The 18,104-nt window shown below is 37.7% G+C and overlaps 1 protein-coding gene across 1 annotated transcript; it reads right to left on the bottom strand.

The window, feature by feature from the left end:
- Window positions 1-2,264: 2,264 nt before the first annotated feature.
- Window positions 2,265-15,788, bottom strand: DAOA (D-amino acid oxidase activator). The gene is made up of 2 exons (XM_058547733.1): window positions 15,715-15,788; window positions 2,265-2,445 (listed from the first exon to the last, which is right to left on the bottom strand). Exons 1-2 carry the CDS (start codon window positions 15,786-15,788, stop codon window positions 2,265-2,267), a joined length of 255 nt encoding a protein of 84 aa, XP_058403716.1.
- Window positions 15,789-18,104: the final 2,316 nt, after the last annotated feature.

Genomic DNA, 18,104 nt, shown 5'->3' with positions numbered 1-18,104 from the left:
GAAAGCTTCTATTAAAGTCATGTCCAGTGAAAGGCTGATTATAGCTGTGTGGTTGGGGACAAAGGGACAGGGTCCAACGTTAAAGTGATGCTGCATGGTGGGAGGGAGCAGCATCTCCACAAGGAATCCAGAATAAAGAAAACAAAGGATGAGTGTGGGAAAGTGCTACAGGCTTCTGGATCAGATGGCTTGCCGATGGGCAAGCAGCAACTATAACATACAATTGTGGTATGTGTAAGCATTTTCTAGGGATTCTCAGAAAACCTTGGGGAGAGAAACCCCATAAAAGACTAGATTTTTCTGCCATAATACACAAAGTGACATGGGCTATTGCTGTTTAGGCATTAAAGGGAAGCATGACCTACCCCTGAAGGCTAAATAAGTGTGAGACACCTGGTTTACATTTATATAAATCTTTGCACAGGACAATTCAACCTTCTAAGCACAATACAAAGTAGCATATCTAATCTATTAAGCACAGTGCCTCTTAACTCATAATATAGAGCATATAGCAATCCCACCACAGCCGCCAGCATTTACTGAACTCTCCCTATGTACCAGGCTGGGCAAAAAGATTTTGCAAGTTTAAATAAAATTTAAAATTTACAGACTTTATGAGATAAATCATTTTACTATCTCTATTTCACAGCTGAGTAAATTGTGGCTTAGAAAAGACTAAAATCCAGCAGCAAAAATGACTATATAGTTTATTTCTTGCATAACATGCCTTTTCTATTCTTTTTTATCCTACTGCTTACATCTGTGACTTCTAAAACATTGTGCACTCTTAAAACAAGATGGAGCCCAGTCTTTGCAAAACCTTTATATGTATATTATACAGTACATGTTGAAGATTATATTACATATGTAAAAATTATATATGTATATGAATTCCAATAAAAATTAGTATATGGTTAGAAATTAGACAATAGGGCATCTCATCCTTGGAATGAGATCTACAATTAACATATTTTATCTGAGGACCAAGTACCCTATCTACAAAGGCCTGATGCCATGAGGGCAGAAGACTTCCTTTGTAGCTATCTACCACACACGTCATTCTTTTCCTTCTATTTTTTTTTAGGAGAAGTATTTACCAAAATTCAGCCAGGGGCCAGCCCAGTGGAGTAGCAGTTAAGTTTGCACGTTCTGCTTTCAGAGGCCTGGGGTTCACCAGTTCGGATCTACTGACCTCTCATCAAGCCATGTGGAGGTGGTGTCCCACATAGAATAAGTAGAAGGACGTAAAACTAGGATATACAACTATGTACCGGGGCTTTGGGAAGAAAAAAGAGGAAGATTGGCAACAGATGTTAGCTCAGGGCCAATCTTCCTCAAAAAAAAAAAAAAATCAGCCCAAGCTGAAGGAGCTTTGTGGAGGTGCGATATGCAAATATGCCCCAGACAGACAGATTAATCATATCAATAACAAAAGTCAATTGTTAACCTTGAGACACATTAAAAAAATGAAAATCCTCAGGCTAGGTAGGTGCATAGAAATGGCGTTTTATCACTTACTGATCAGACAGTTGCAACTACAATCCTATCACCTAAAAAAAAAAAGCCCTCTTTTTTTTTTTTACTAGCAAGTCAGCTTTGCATCTGAACAGGTATTTACAAATGAATTCTTTCCACTTATTTTGTTTTACTTCACCAGATGCTGAGTTACTATTCATCTGGAGGAAAGTGAACCATAATTCAGAAGTAATACTCTCTTTTTATTAATGGTTTTAGGATATAGGAAACATATTTTCAGAGTAATTTATAAAAATTAGTAAGTAATCATTTAATCATTAGCATTCTGCCTAAGACAATAGCTTGAATTTATAAAAGTAAGGAAGGGTCAGTCAGTAGTATCAATCAAAAATGCCGTGTTCAGTGTACTGCATTATAGTCTGTCAAAATGGTGAAGAGAGATGTTCATTACTATTTGAGATAAATTAACATCTTTGAATTTTTCTCTAAGTTCACTTGCAATTCAAAAAACTTCACAGGACTCTTGTATCTCCAGGGTTTTTTGTTTTACTGATGAAAATATTTCACAATGTAGCATGTACGTGACCATAAAACTTGCAATAATAATTTAGAGATGGAATGTTAGCAAGCAAAAGGGAGCATTTTGATCGCCTATTGTATTAATTTCTACGGCTGTGTGATGAATTACCGTGAAACTGAATGACTTAAAGCAGCATGTGTTTATTAGCTCACAACCTCCTTAGGTCAGGAGTCTGGGCACAGCTTGGCCAGATCCCGTGTTCAGAGTCTCACAGGCTGCAATCGAGATGCAGGCTGGACTGCATTCTCATCTGGAAGTTTGACTGGGAAAGAATCTGTTTCCAAACTCTTTTGGCTTTGGCAGAATTCGTTTCCTTGTGGCTGTATGACTGGCCTTTTTGCTGCCTGTGGTTGGAGGTCCCCATTAGGTCCAGATGCTGCCTGCAGTCCCTAAAGCCCACCCAGAGTTCTTTGCCATGAGGACTTTCCTAACATGACCATTTACTTCATCAGGCTGCAAGAAGGTCTCGACTCAGTCAGCCAGGATGGAGTCCTGTGTAATGTAACCTAATCTCTGGAGTGACAGCCCATCACCTTTGCCATCACCCATTGGTTAGAAGTGTCCCAGCTCCTGCCCACATTCAAGGGGAGGAGATTATAGAAATGTGTGAACAACAGGAGGTGGAAATTATGCAAAGATGTGGACACCAAGAGGTGGGCATTATGGGGTCACCTTAGGGTCTGCCTGCCACACTTCTGCATTTGAATGTAGCTTCTCAGAAAGACTGTGAAATTGAATAAACATACTATAAGTCTATTCTAAAGTCTCATTCTAAGAGATAGTAAGTTAGCGGCTCACTATGACACACTGATGTTATCAGTTAACGTGTAACCTGGGCTGGAATATTCTACTTGAACATCTGCTGGTATGTCCCTATCAGTTGATAACATTAAAACTCTTCCATACTCAAGAAAAGGTAGATAAGGCCTCTGTTTTCATAGAATTTGCTTTCAGATGATAATAACCACTCACACTTATGAAATTTTACATGTTCCAGACAAAGTGCTAATCACCAAAAACTTATAAGCTGGAATTCTGGTTTCCCAAGCCTCACTCATGACAAGGAGACTTGTTCTTGGTAAATCTGAGCTAGATCTGCTAGATAGGGACAAAGGTTTATAAGAACCATCAAGATTGCCTGAGAACTGTGGATACTTAGTTACAGTGTCTGCAAAGCTTATATCAGAAAAGTCTAGCCTACTTGAAAGTTAAAAAAAAGAAGACTCTGATCTGTTTATACGACTTTACTCAGTAGAAAAACCCATCTGACTTCTTTGGGGGAAAAAGAACTCTTATAAAACGTTACAGATATTAAAGATTCTTTCTACAAAACAATTATTGAAATATTACCTAATAGAAAAGGCCCAGCAGACCTGATTCAAACCTAATGTGAACATTAGGTGCTTTGAAGGAATTAAAATGACTTATTAAACTTCATTTCTCAGATGAAAAAACTGAGGCACTGTGTTTAATTACCTTTCCCAGGGTCACAGAGCAGAAAACGTTGGAGCAGAGATTCAAATTTAGGCACCTGATGTCAGAGCTCATGCTATTAAGCTTGATATCAAGCTTTATCCACTTACAAACAAATTTTACTCTCTCTATTTGGAAAAAATTTATTTTTTAAAAGCCAGCTTAGATATTCCCTTCCACCAAAAATGTCCTGGACACATCAAATAGATAGTTACTCACACGGTCCTATGGATACTGCCCACTATAACTGGGCTCTGTCACATTCTAATGCAACGTGTGTGTTTATATAGTTTGTCTCTCCTGGTGAGCAGTTCATTTGCTGGAGCATGACTGTGTCTTAAGTGTTGTGTTATTCCTCGCAAATGATGTAGTGCATCGGGCACGGGAGGAAATTAATCCTGATGCTTTTTAACTTCTATCAAAAACAGTCAAGCTGTGGTAATGAGGAGTGGCCTCTCAGTTTGAGAGAGGACCATTGTGGTATTTGAAACAGGCTTGTAGCCTTGGGGGTTCCATATTGAGTACATTTTCTTCATAGTATTCTAAGGCCTGATGACTTGGTCTGATCTTAAGCCTTTAAAGGATGAAATTAAATGTTTTCCACTTTTCTAGTGGAGTAAGCAGGGCTTTATTGTGCTTCCTCAATCATTGTCACACTAGTCATCCCTTCTAAAATGAATTTGTTCTGGAAAGAATGGGTCAGAGGACTCTGTGAAGAAATATAATGGTAGAATATTTTGAAATAATTGTAAAGGAAAACAGATAATTGTGTTTTCAATCTCTTTGAAATATATATGTAAAATGTTATGTGCCTGAGGTTGAATAAAAAGATAAATAGGTATAGTCACTATCCGGTAATGTACCAATTATAGATAACATTGTGTGTACATGTTCTCTATTACACAATCAGAAAGGGAAGAAAAAGAATTATAATCATTTTAATAATTTGATTTGCTTCATTCATCTTTTGAGTTATCTTTTCATACAATTAGATGTCATGTTATTCCTTTCTGCAAGGTAGAATGCAATGAGGAAGAGAATGTTTTCATGTTTATCAATGTTGACAAGAATATTATGAATAAAAAAAGAAGGTAGGCAAGTTGGGGGTTGGGGAAGAGACAAACGAAGAAGACCTGATTGAAATTATTAGTTACCAGAAAAATATCTATTGACTTTTTATGTTTTTAGAAGTACCTCTATTAGCTTCCAAAAGTACAGCTGTTTACAGTGATTGATAAGTTCCCTGGCTTTTAAGCTTATTCACATCCATTAGTTCTGCCTTTTTCCCCTGTTAAAAATCTGAAGCTGTCAGATTGAAGTAGCGCGATCAGCTAATGTTCTTGCCAGATTTAAAGCGTGTCCCCAGGGGTGGCAAAAGTATTCTAAATCTCAAGAAATGGCTTTTTAAATGTTGCCTGTTGACACTGGTCATTCCATTTACTCTATCGGAAATGCCGAAATAGATATCAGGCAATTATAGGAACAGCATTTAACAGGACTTTGATGATCAATTTCCTCTAAATATTTCATTTTTAGACCAAACACAAGCAGATATTTGAAACTCACTCCTTTGTACACAAGACTTTTACTTAAAAATAGTACATAGCTATATTTTCAAAATCAGTTAAATCATTTTCTAGTTTTCACGTCAAATTTACTGATGATTATGTACTTCGTTCCCTCTAGTATTTGATTATTATCTTGCAAACCAGCTTTTCAAAAAAATTCTCCTCTAATAGTTTAACAGTTTCTGCCTTCTCACAGTTAGATATATTTTGTATGAACAAAGGGGAGAGGTTTCAGGGAAGTAAACGATTTCTAAAATGTAAATTCCAAAAACACGGAATATTAAAAGTGATTGCCAGTGTCTTACAGAGTACAGAACTCAGAAGCCCTTGTTATAAAAATATAGAACAAATCACATTATCCCCTGGCTCCATCAGAATATTGTTATGTAAATTATATCAGGTTAAAAAAAAAAACACACATGATGGCCTTAATAAAGAACAACAGCAACAAAAGTCTCGGGGGGAAAAGAGGGGGCCCCCAATGAAGAATGTACATGTAAATATACATAAAAGGAGCCTGTCCACTTATTGATTTGTGAAATGTGGAAACTGACTAATGAATAATTGAATAAACGTAAGACTAAGGCCATTTTCAAAGCCAGCTGGCAAAAGTGTGTCATTCCCTGTGCTCCACTGTCTTTCACGGTTTTCCTGCTCTTGCATCCCTGCCTCCCTACATTCTCCTCTCACTCTAATTCCCTGGTGCTCCTCACCCAGTACTCTGAGGCCTTACAAGTCTTTGGGCTTGGATGATTAATTTTAATGATATCACCCCCTGGAATATACTGGAAATGTTGAGCTGTAGTGGAGAGGGGAGAGGGAGGAAAGAGAGGTGTGTGAAAATAGTTGATACTGAGGCTGATGAAACTGTGAGCACAGTCATATACATGGATATACTTTGCACTACATCTTATTAATTATATGAGTTAAATAAATGAGCACATTATACTGTGAACATATGTCCCTATACTGGTCAATGGAGGAACAGAGTGGAAGAAAAATAAATATACAATTTTGTCATCAGTTACTTGGAAAGGTTTCTCTGAGGAAGTGGCATCTCATTACATCCCTAAAGAATACATAGAAGTTGACTAGATGAGGCAGGTGAGATTTGGGAGAAAAGAGTATTCCAAGCAGAGGGAGTGATGTGTGAAAACTCAGAAACAAGAAGAGCATGACTAGTTTGAGGAAGAGAAAAAAACTCAAAGTAGAGAAGAGAGCATTTGAGAGATAAGGCTGGAGACCTGACCGGTGAGGTATATTTAGGCCACACTAAAAATCCCCAACTACATCCTTGAAATAATAAGGAACCACTAAAAGTTTTAGGAAGAGCCACGTGTTCTGGTTTGCCTTTTTAAAAGCCCATTCTGACTTCTGTGTGGAGAATAGCAGATAAAGAAGCTAAGAATGATGCCAGGTGGAACATAAGAGGTTTGTTTGTATGGCCCTTGTTAAAATGAGGTGATGGGTGTGTGTTCATTTCCTAGGGCTGCCATAACCAGATACCACAAACTGGATGGCTTAAGAAAAATAATGTTGTTTGGAAGAATAGAAGTCTGAAATCAAGGTGTTGGCAGGGTCATGCTGTCTTTGAAGGCTCTAGAAGAGAATCTGTTCCATGCTTTTCTTTTAGCTTCTAGGGTTGCTGTCAATCCTTAGCATACCACGGCCTGTAGACACATCACTCCAGTCTCTGTCTCCGTCATCACATAGTATTCTACCTATGTGTTTTCACATTATCTTCCTCTTGTTTGTCGGCCTCTGTTTCTCCTCCTCTTCTTATAAGAATACCAGTTATATCAGATTAGGGCCCACCCTAAAGACCTCGTCTTAACTAGTTACATCTGCAAAGATCCTATTCCAAATAAGGTCACATTGACAGATACCAAGGGTTAGGAATTTAACATTTCTGTTGGGGGGACATAATTTAACTCATAACAGAGGACTTTGAAAAGAAATGAGATGACAGATAATTGAAAGGAACCATGAAAAGATTTTTAAATATATTTATGGTGGTAGAATCAACAGGACTTGGTGATTGAGTGGGATTTGAGGGATGGGGTAGAGTTACGGGTGACTTCCAAGTTTCTGACATGAATAATAGATGATGATACCATTTGTTAAGACGGGAAATTCAATAGATTAAATAAGTGGTGGGGTGAGCATGGGTTCATTTTTGACGTGCCACATTTGACCCATTTGTGAAATTTTCATGTGGAACTGTATGTAGAATTGATGACAAAAAATGTCTTTGGAATTCAAATGAGAGACCTAGGCTGAAGATATAAATGTGAGAGTCATCTGTATACAAATGATAATCAGAGCTCTGAAAGTAGATAACATTCTCCAGCAAGACAATATTTAGTCAGAAGAGAAAAAAATCCTAATATCAACATTAAACATTTAAAAGGCCAAAATGGACTAGCATTTCTGGCAAAGGTGGACAAATAGGGACCAGATTTACCCTGACATATGAAATAACAAACAAACAAACAAAAAACAGAACATTTGAAACAATGGTTTGCAAGACATGGGACATCAGGCAACCTAGGACAGTAATCTTTGAAAGAGAAGAAAAAAGCAGACAAATTGAGCCCGACAATTGCTTACCTAAGATCAGGAACAAGACAAAGACAACTGCTCTTGCAACTTCTATTTAACGTGGTTCTGAAGATTCCAGCTAGAGCAGTAGGGTAAGAAAAAGAAAGAGAAGCCATAGAGATTGGAGAGGAAGAAGTAAATGGATTTCAATTGCAAACAATATAGTGAGCTACATAAACAACTTAATGGAGTCTATAAAAATCTACTAAAACTAACATGTGATTTTAGCAAGGTTGCAGGTTACAAGCTCAATATACAAAAATCAATTATATTTTTAAACAACAGTAATAAACAGTCTGACATTTGAAAAAAGAATGCTATTTATAACAACATAAAATATGAAATACTTCAGAATAAATATGATAAAGTATGTGAAAGGCCTAAACAGTTAAAATTATAAAATACTGTACCAAAAAATTAAAGATCACCTAAAAATTGAAGAGAGATGCATTTTTCATGGGTCAGAAGACTCGATATTTTTAGATGTCAATTTTTCCCAAATTGATCTGTAGATTCTATGTAATCCCAGTAAGCTGTATGTGCAAACTGACAAGCTGAATTTAAAATTTGATGGAAATACAAGTCATACAATTTTTTAAAAGGAAGAACAAAGCTGGGACTAAGGATAATTTTAAGACAGTTAGGTATTGGTATTAAGATAGACAAATAGATCAACGGAACAAAATAGAGAGTCCAAAAATAGACCCATGCATATAGGGACAGTTGATTTTAGACAAAAGGGTAAAGGGAATTTGGTAGGAAAGTCTCCCCTTTCCAACAAATGGTGCTGGAACAATTGGGTATTCATTGCAAAATAATTGAACATTGATCCATATCTATCACTATATATAAAAATTAACTCAAGGTGGATCATGGACCTAACTGTAAAACTTTAAACTATAAAACTTTTAAAAAAAGTAACAGGAGATTAATATTTATGAATTTGGGTTCAGTAAAGATTTCTCAAATGCAACACTAAAAGCATGATCAATTTAAGAATAGATTGACAAATTGGACTTTACCAAAATTTAAAGACACAAAACAAAGCTTTGACTCTTCAAAAGCCATTTTTAAGAGAATTAAGACAAACCATAGCCTACAAAAAAATACTTGCAAATGTAGGATTTGTATCTAGAATGTAGGATTTGTATCTAGAATGTATAAAGAAATCTCAAAACTCAATAACAAGAAAACAACTAACCCAACAAAAATGGTCAAAGATTTAACAGACACTTCACCAAAGACATGAGGATGGCCAATATGCATTGAGTAATACTCAGTGTTATTAGTTATTAGGAAAATGCAAACCAAAGCACAATGATAGCACTACACACCTATTAAATGGTTAAAATTAAAAATACTGACCATACCAAATATTGGTGATGATATGGAGGAGGATATGGAGGATCTGGAACTCTCATATCCTGCTGGTAAGAATGCAGAATGGTTCAATCACTTTAGAAAATAGTAGACAGTTTCTTTAAAAGCTAAGCATATGTCTATCATAGGATTACACTTAAAAAAAATTACATCAAAGTAGAAGTGGAGGTCCTGGTATAAGAGATTAAGAATAAAAGCAGAGTGATAAAGCACAAGGAGTGTGAGCTGTAATGGAAGCCAAGAGGAGGGACCAGGCAACTCTTTCCAATGCTATTCGGAAGTCAAGGAAAATTAGAAGTTGAAACTGTCCATTGGATTCAGAGGTTGCATTATGGACTAAGGCAAATAATTTAGTTCAATGATTAGGCATGAGACAGATGAGTATAAGTGAATTGAGAAATGATAACACACAGATAGCAAGTATAGACATTTTAGAGATTTGTCTTTTAAAAGAAGGAGAGAAAGAGAGAGAGAGATTGTTAGCTGAAGGGCAAAGGATTCTTGTTAATATGTTAAAGCCCTAGCATATTAAATATTGATGACATGACAGAACTGAGAGAGCAAAGTGGAGTCAATAGTTCGTTTCCACCACCACAAAAAAGGATGGGGTCCAGAGGTTTGGTAGAGCAGTAAGTGTTCCCCAAGGGAGGGATAGAAGCAGATAGGTCTGAATGTTGGGTCCTAATGATGAGATATTAATCTGTTGGGGCCTGCCCGGTGGCTCAAGCGGTTAAGTGCACGCGATCCGCTGCAGCGGCCCAGGGTTCGCCAGTTCAGATCCCTGGTGCGCTCCTACGCACCACTTGGCAAGCCATGCTGTAGCAGCCTGCCATATAAAATGGAGGAAGATGGGCACGGATGTTAGCCCAGGGTCAGTCTTCCTCAGCCAAAAAAAAAGATGAGGATTGGCAGATGTTAGCACAGGGCTGATCTTCCTCACAAAAATAATAAAATAAAAAAAGAAAGTATTCTGTTTTTCCTGGCTTCTGTTCTCTCTTTGATCATGGAGGAATGGACATCTGCTGAGATTTAAGGGGCTGGTGGAGGAGTCAGAGTTATAGCGAGTAGGAAATATTTGAAATAGTCCCTTCAGAGAGTGGGACAGGCAGTGTGTATATTGGTTTAGACCTGGGTATCTGGAGTTACAGGGATTTGGAGTCAAATCTTAGCTCCCTACTACTCACCTGCGGCACTGTGAGCTGGTAATAAAACAGCGCTAAGCCTCCCTGTCATCATTTCTAGATCAAGATGATGATGGCACACCCTTCCTAGGCTTATCAGGAGGATTAAATGAAGAACTTAAATTTATTTCCACTTTCACAGAGGCTGGCACTTAGTGACTCTTAAATAAATTGTACCCACGATCATTTCTATTTCTGAAGGAGACTGGAGGAAGACGGTGGTTGTATCAATACACATCATTACTCTCTTCGAAGAAAAGTCCCGCAAGAGTTCAATACTAAGACGGAGCAGTTCCCTTCTTGTTTGACAAGAGTCTTGTTTGAAACTGAGACCCACCTCATCAGGTTACCATGTGGGTATGCCCCTCAAAAAGGAATTTGGTTTAGATGCTGACAAACGTAAACCAAATGGCAAATGCCTACCATTGACATACCTCTCTTCTTTGCTAATGACACTTAGGAATAGAGAACATGTGTAAAATTCCATGTAATACCCAAGCCAGAAATAACAAGCAATACTATATCTGCTAGTTTTCTACCACAATCTGCCATTATTCGAACACTGATTTAAAAAATGAAAAGCCCCAAAAGGCTAAAATCATTAATTTTCATTTGGATGAAAAAGATATAAAATTTTAATGAAAGGCAACTTTAATTTTACTATTTTAATTTTTAAACTGTTGTTTGCTGAGAATTCTTGTTTACTACAATGATAAATAATAATACGTGTTATGAAATAATTTTTTTGTAATGAAAGACTGTTATCCTGACCTACTTTATCTTTAGGAATACTTCTAGAAGAATGAGTTCACAAAGTCTCCTGCTAAATAACACATTGGACAAATAGAGACATCAGGTGAACTCTTTCTATGTATTATTCAAAGTGCAGGAAAGTAGTCTGTACTGGGTTGAATAGTGTTCCCTCAAAATTCCCATCCTTTCCAGAAGCTCAGAATATGACCTTGTTTGGATATAGGGTCTCGCAGGTGTAATTTGTTAAGATGAAGTCATACTGGAGTAGGGTGGGCACTAAATCCAGTATGATTGGTGTCCTTATAGGAGGAGGAGAAGAGACAGAGAGACACAGAGGAAAGAAAGCCATATGATGCCAGAGACAGAGATTAGAGTGATGTAGCTCCGAGGCAAGGGACGCCAAGGATTGCCATCCACCACCAGGAGCTAGGAGAGAAGTATGGGACAGATTCTCCCTCAGAGCCTCCAGTGGGGACCAACCTGCTGATGTCTTAATTTTGGACTTCTAGCCCCCAAAACTGTGAGACAAGAAATCGCTGTTGTTTAAGGCACCCAGTTTGTGATAATATGTTAGGGCAACCCTAGCAAACTAATATAATGTTCTAAAAGAGTTTCAATAAATGTGTCAGGAACTATAGACCACAGAGAAGACCACATTACATTTCTGTAATATTTACTGCTCTTTTGGTCTTTCCTCTTTCTCCCTTGTGATTGGCTGAAAACACACACACACAAAAAGTGTAAAAGCAAAACTGTGTTTGTTTTGGGGGGCGGCATAGAAGGGAGAGGTAGGGAGACTGTTCTACAAGGAAAAAGAAGCTTGCAGCAGTGATAGAGAGAGAGAGGCCCCCAACAACCTGCTCCCCACTGAATTCTGAGAACATGGCACAAAACCTAAATATATGTTAGTGTTCGACAAATGGTTGTTGAACAAATAGAGGAATGAATAAGTGAATGAATTGATGATATAGCCAATCTATGGGACAACAAGCAACACATAAATGAGGAAACAATGGTGGACAAAATATCATTGAAAATTGGAGATTGCTCATTTCTTTCAGTCAACAAATATTTAGTTGTGTCTCTGGCGTCTACTACACGCCAGACATGGCTCTTTGTGTTTGGGATAATGAAACAGCAAAGCAAAATCCTGATCTCATGGAGCAGACATGCTCGTGGTTTGGGAGGAGCATGAGATAAATGAGAATTTGTGCCATGCATTATTTCTAAGGATACAGTTGGACTGGAGTGGCCCAGGAACAAAGCAGGGAAATCAGTTGGTTCAAAGTATCTTTCACACCCCCTTCCAGGGAAAGAGCAAAGAAGGGCTGGGCTCTGAGTATAGCAACTAGAGTCCCTTTTCGTTTATACCCACCCCCCTGTTATCCACCCCCCCCCCACACACACACACAAAACTGAACTGTAATCAGTTCCTTCCTGAGCAAAAAGGGAGAGTGACCTTTCTCTCTGGGGTTTCATATCTGCCTCTGAGAAAGACTGCTTTCGTCCATGTTTGTAAAGGCACAGTCGGGATGAATACACATCTGATTCGTTGAGTCAGAATTGTAACGCAGGATAGAGCACTCCTCAATGCGGATAGATTACTGACCATGTAGAACGGCAGAGCCTCTATGCAGGGATGAAACTACCCACCAGTGAAACCTTGTGGAACTCCTGTAACTGGAGTAACACACTGTGACCTCCTACTGAATCTGAAGAAAAGATCTATCTGAAAAATGCATTTGTACAAGATACATTTGTGTAAAACATGACAGTCCTTTCAAATAGAAACACAGCTGTGTTGTTAGATGTTGTTCTGCCTAAAATAGTTCAACTTAGAGCTGAGTTTCTAATAGGCTGCTTTTGGCTTCTTATCATTGCCTAACGAGTTGGTCAGAAGTGACCAGGAAACTGGATATGTTTCGTGGTACGAACCACCATTACAAACTATAAAATAATTCTGAATGATAGAGATCTTGTGAAAATTATTTTGAATGGTAAATTCTATTTCAGTTTGGGACAAAGGCTGAAATATAAGCAGTTAAATAGATTTTTAATGAAATTTGACAGGCAAAGGAATTAATCTCCAAGGCACAGGATGGTTAATTCTGAAAACAATTCTCATAGTCCTCTATTATTTTAAAATCCAAGTCCCTACTTTAGGAATTAAAATTGTTCTGATATTGCCAGGTATCTATCTCAAAAATTTGGTTTTTCTGTCGTATTTAATTTGTTATTAAAATATTTATTAATCTTTTTTAGAAGAACCTATTTTCTCTTAAAATGCTTCATGGGTAAATTTTAAAAATATTTTTTAGTTTATGATTTTTATATTTAAATTGGTTCCTTTTTATGTGAACTTTTAAAAGCTTTTATTTTTATATTCATTTGAGTAGAATTATTTTTATAACCAAAATATTTTAAGTACATAACCCAGAAGTAAATCACTAATCTATCTGGACTGGAAGAAATGTAATTTAGGAAAATAGTAGAAATTATATCGGATGCCCTGCACCAAAACTGGGGCATCTTAGTTCTGATGGGCCACAAGGACTGGAGGAATAAGAAGCACCAAGACTGACCCTCCAGATCCCAGGTCTGAGAGGAGTGTGGTTTTAAGTCCCATCAGTTGGACGTCTGAGCTCTTGATGTAAATGTCTGCTTTACACAAAATGGGCCGAACTGGGGGGAATGAAAGCCTGAGGTTAAAAGGAGGATTGGGGGAGGTACACAACAGAACTATACCTGTGGTATAGTTCTTCATCTACCTTGTGAGTGCTAACGAAGTTCATCAGAATGTTGTTGATGGCTTCTCAGAAGAATTTATAGAGAAAATCATAAGTAGTAGAGGGATCTTCAGACATTCAGAGGTGTTAACATGAACCCCTGGCAGTTGGAATATGGGAGCCATGCAGGGTGACCAGGGCATTGTAGTACAGGTCACCTGGTCCCTGGGGATACAATAATGACTAAAATGGTGCAAAGGCTCAAATGTCTTTGGGCCACCAGATAGCATAACTGAATAAAATGAGTTGAGAGGAGGGAAATTCAGAGTAATTGGACTGCAGCTGGCCAAAGAGTTCATGCTCTGTCTAAAGCCATTTGCCAGATTTAGAATGGGGGGAAGGAGGCCTTCTTTTTTACATGTGCTTCCTTGTTTATTATACCCACATCATAAATCACCTAAAGGAATAATTAGTCCTGTTGACCTCCCTTTTGTTTGGTACCTCACTTGTAACCTAAAAAAAAAAAAGAAGAACTGTGTTTTGGGGACAAGTGGATGTTTTGATGTAAGAGGACAGCTTCATTTTTACTTTCTGTAACAATATCACTGGATGAAAATTATTCTGAAAATTGAAAAGATAGCTAGGTAGTGTTGAAATCATTAAGCAGGCTAATTGCTGTATTCTCACATAGTTCTAAATACGGTCTATTTGAAAATCCAGAAGGTAGACATTTGGAAATGTCCTTATCCCTTCACTATTTAGAGCTGGAAGGGGAAAAATAAGTGGGAAATTCCGGCGCCTGGCTATTCCCAGGCTAATTTCTAGACAAGTGAGTTTTGATAAGTTCAAGTTTTAGATAAGAATGTTTTTTTCTTCTCTTGTTGGTTTCTCTAAATGGTGAGTAAAAATGTCCCTAGAACGGTCTTAAAAAATTAATAATAGATTGTCCCAGTGTGGAGAAGTATGGAGATAAGATTTTAGTAAATTTACACAAGGATGAGAACCTCCAATGATTACTATTTAGAGTTGATTTAATAAAATTGTGTATGTATATATGTGTGCATATTTCTAAAAGATTAGTGCCACTTTCTTAGTTTTTCTTTATGGCAAATACATAAGATAAATGTGAATAATTGAAGCCATTATACAGACTCTTTTCCACCCAAATTCTGTAAGTAGATATTCGAATAAAAACAAAACATCTTACCTTCTGCCTTAAACAGACGGTATCTAAATATTTAACTTTTTTCAAATGAAAAATGTTTGGATTTCAAAATGTCTTAAAGGTTCATGAAGCAATATTTCTCAGCCTAAATTACCCAAATAATTTCTAAACCAATGCTTCCCTTTACTTTGCTTACATAAACACAGCTTTTGATTAATATAACTTAGTTGTTGACCAATCTAAGACATTTTAACCTTCCCACATTAGAGTGTGCCATGGAATGAAAATTTACTTTTTGGTTCTCAAATGTACCAAACACAGTTTCTGTGGTCAATTTCCTCTCCTTTTCTAAATTTATTTGGAGGACCTCATAGGACGTAAGTCCTTTGACAAGGGGACTATTTTAACACCAACATTACAAAAGTTCTTCTGTTCATGAGGAAAGTATCTCCCCCTGAATTAAATTTAACCTCTTTGGTGTTCGCATTCAGCCACCTAATAAATCCACTTGAGCCATCTTTTGGGGAGAGAGAGGTACATGAGAACAATAACACTTCCTTTTTGAACAGTCTAATAAAGCTTTGTGCAATTTCAAGATGAAAGATAACGTGTAATGCTGATAGCGCCCTCTGAAGCTCTGCATTCATGGATCCAATTACTTTTTTTTTGTCATGGTAAAAGCCACAGTGGATGTATTAAATGGGAGTGTGGCTTAAGAACTAAGGCCCAGGAGTCTGGGTATCTGGTTTCTGAGATTGACTTAACTTCTGCTTTCTTATCTAACTATGGGTATGCAACTTAACTTCTTTGCCTCAGTGTCTCCTTCCATAAAATGCCTAGCAAATATCTGAGAAATGCTTTTAAAATGACAGTGTAAATTGCCATTTAGAATCACATTGGAATTGTCCAGAAAAAAGTGAGGTGAGAGTTAGCAGAGGGAAATACTATCTTCTGCTTAATTTTAGATTTATCATAAGTTTTACTTTTTAAAAGTCATGAGATTTCTAGAAGGGAAATGCCATTTTCAAAGCCTTAAAGACACTTGTAAAGGAATGCTCTTTCAACTGTTCTTTATTTCTCACGAAATTTTAACTCTGGCATTTCTCCAACTTCCTCTCCTCCCCCCTCCCAATTCCAAGTTGAAAAGAGTAATTGCAATGTGAACTTTTCCAATTCTGGAATATTTTCTTGGAGCTGATTTGTTTCATATAATTTTTATAAATGTATGCATATCAGATTTCATTACATCATATATGTACATGTGGTAACAGACTTTAGAAATTCAATTCCCAAATCCTCAAATTGACTCATTTCACCATGAAATAATTGATTGTGAATTTATAGACGTGTCCAATTTTATAGTTTGAGTGGATAGAACATTGTCGTTTATTGATTTATCTATTGTCCATTGTCTTGAGACAATCTTGACAGCAAAAAGATGACACCTATGAACTGTTAAAAGATAAACGAAGGCATATTAAAAATTGTAAGTGTTGGGGCCGGCCCGGTGGCACAAGCGGTTGTGTGCGCGCGCTCCGCTGCGGCGGCCCGGGGTTCGCTGGTTCGGATCCCGGGCGCGCACCGACGCACTGCTTTGGCAAGCCATGCTGTGGCGGCGTCCCATATAAAGTGGAGGAGGATGGGCACGGATGTTAGCCCAGGGCCGTCTTCCTCGGCAAAAAAAGAGGAGGATTGGCAGATGTTAGCACAGGGCTGATCTCCTCACAAAAAAAAAAAAAGAAATTGTAAGTGTTTATTTAAGCAAAAATCAATTCCAATCAGGCAGAACCAAACTGGAAGTGGTGAGGAGCTCTCTACCAAAGAGAGCTGAGGAAGACTTGTATAGAGAAGAGGCAGAAGCAAATCAGGGGAATTATTTGATTGGATAGAGCTTAAATGGTTGCCTTATGTGGGAAAGCCTAGTGGGCTGTGATTGGTTGTCCTTAGGTTTTGATTTCTTAACCTTGAGGAATTTCAGGCTTAGGTTTGGGTTTGCTGTCTTAGGCTATTATGGCGTTAAAGCCGCCTCAGTCAGATGGCATCCTTGTTTAATCAATTTAGTAGTAACAAATGACCATACTCTTAAAATATGCATACCTATATATATGTTTTTCTCCTAATAAGCAGTGTTAGGAGTATAAATTTTTTGAAAGATGTCTAGCAAACCAAAATAGGTTCTTCTAATAGGACACCTGTGATTGTGTGGCTTAGGTAATTTTGGAAAGGCAATTATGAAACATCATAACCCCTTTGACATCTTTCTCAACAAATCAAAAATATAGACATCAAGTATTTGGCTACAACAAATTCATTCAGTATCAATAAATAATTTTCATTACTTAAAGTTAATAAAATAAGTTACGAGGGGCCGGCCCCATGGCGTATTGGTTTAGTGCGTGCTCTGCTGCTGGCGGCCCAGGTTCAGATCAGATCCCAGGTGCACACCAATGCACCACGTGTCAGGCCATGCTGTGGTGGTGTCCCACATAAAATGGAGGAAGATCGGCATGGATGTTAGCTCAGGGCCAGTCTTCCTCAACAAAAAGAGGAGGATTGGCATGGATGTTAGCTCAGGGCTGGTCTTCCTCACACACACACAAAAAAAGTTATGAAAATATTCAATACAGGTAAATTATATAAATATCTTAAAATTAGACTGTTTTAGAATTGTGAATCCTAACTTGAACTCTCTCACCAAATATATTTCCAGCATATGAATGATTTCCACAAGATTGTACCTACAATGTGTTCTTGCCTAACTTCTCATTCCAATGGGAATTTTGGAAAGGAAATTGAAGAATTTAGCTTCATTTTGGAGATATGAGAATTCATTTAAGTAGCTTTCCTGTAGTCCAAAGATTAAGTAGCTCTGATTAGAACTCTAGATTGAAAATGAGTAGAAATAATCTCTTACAGAACTTGTCTAAATTTAACTTTACTTCAAACTAATAAACTATTGGGGCCAGCCCCGTGGCTTAGCTGTTAAGTGTGGGCGCTCCAGCTACTGACGGCCCAGGTTCGGATCCCAGGCGCGCACCGACGCACCACTTGTCCGGCCATGCTGAGGCGGCGTCCCACATACAGCAACTAGAAGGAAGTGCAACTATGACGTACTACTATCTACTGGGGCTTTGGGGAGAAAGGGGGATAAAAGGGAGGAGGATTGGCAATAGATGTTGGCTCAGAGCCGGTCTTCCTCAG

Source organism: Diceros bicornis, chromosome 9 (genome assembly GCF_020826845.1).
Source record: "Diceros bicornis minor isolate mBicDic1 chromosome 9, mDicBic1.mat.cur, whole genome shotgun sequence".
Classification (NCBI taxonomy): Eukaryota; Metazoa; Chordata; class Mammalia; order Perissodactyla; family Rhinocerotidae; genus Diceros; species Diceros bicornis.
The sequence above is the reverse complement of the archived record's forward strand: the minus strand, read 5'-3'. Positions and strand labels throughout refer to the sequence as shown.

What these genes read in the sequence shown, in the direction of transcription:
- DAOA (XM_058547733.1), bottom strand. Translation starts at nt 15,788, where the DNA reads ATGGCAATTTACACTGTCATTTTAAAAGCATTTCTCAGATATTTGCTA. An exon ending in TTATGGAAGGAGACACTGAG is followed by an intron (nt 2,446 to 15,714) that starts GCAAAGAAGTTA and finishes GGTGGGCTTTAG; the next exon opens with GGACTGCAGGCAGCATCTGG.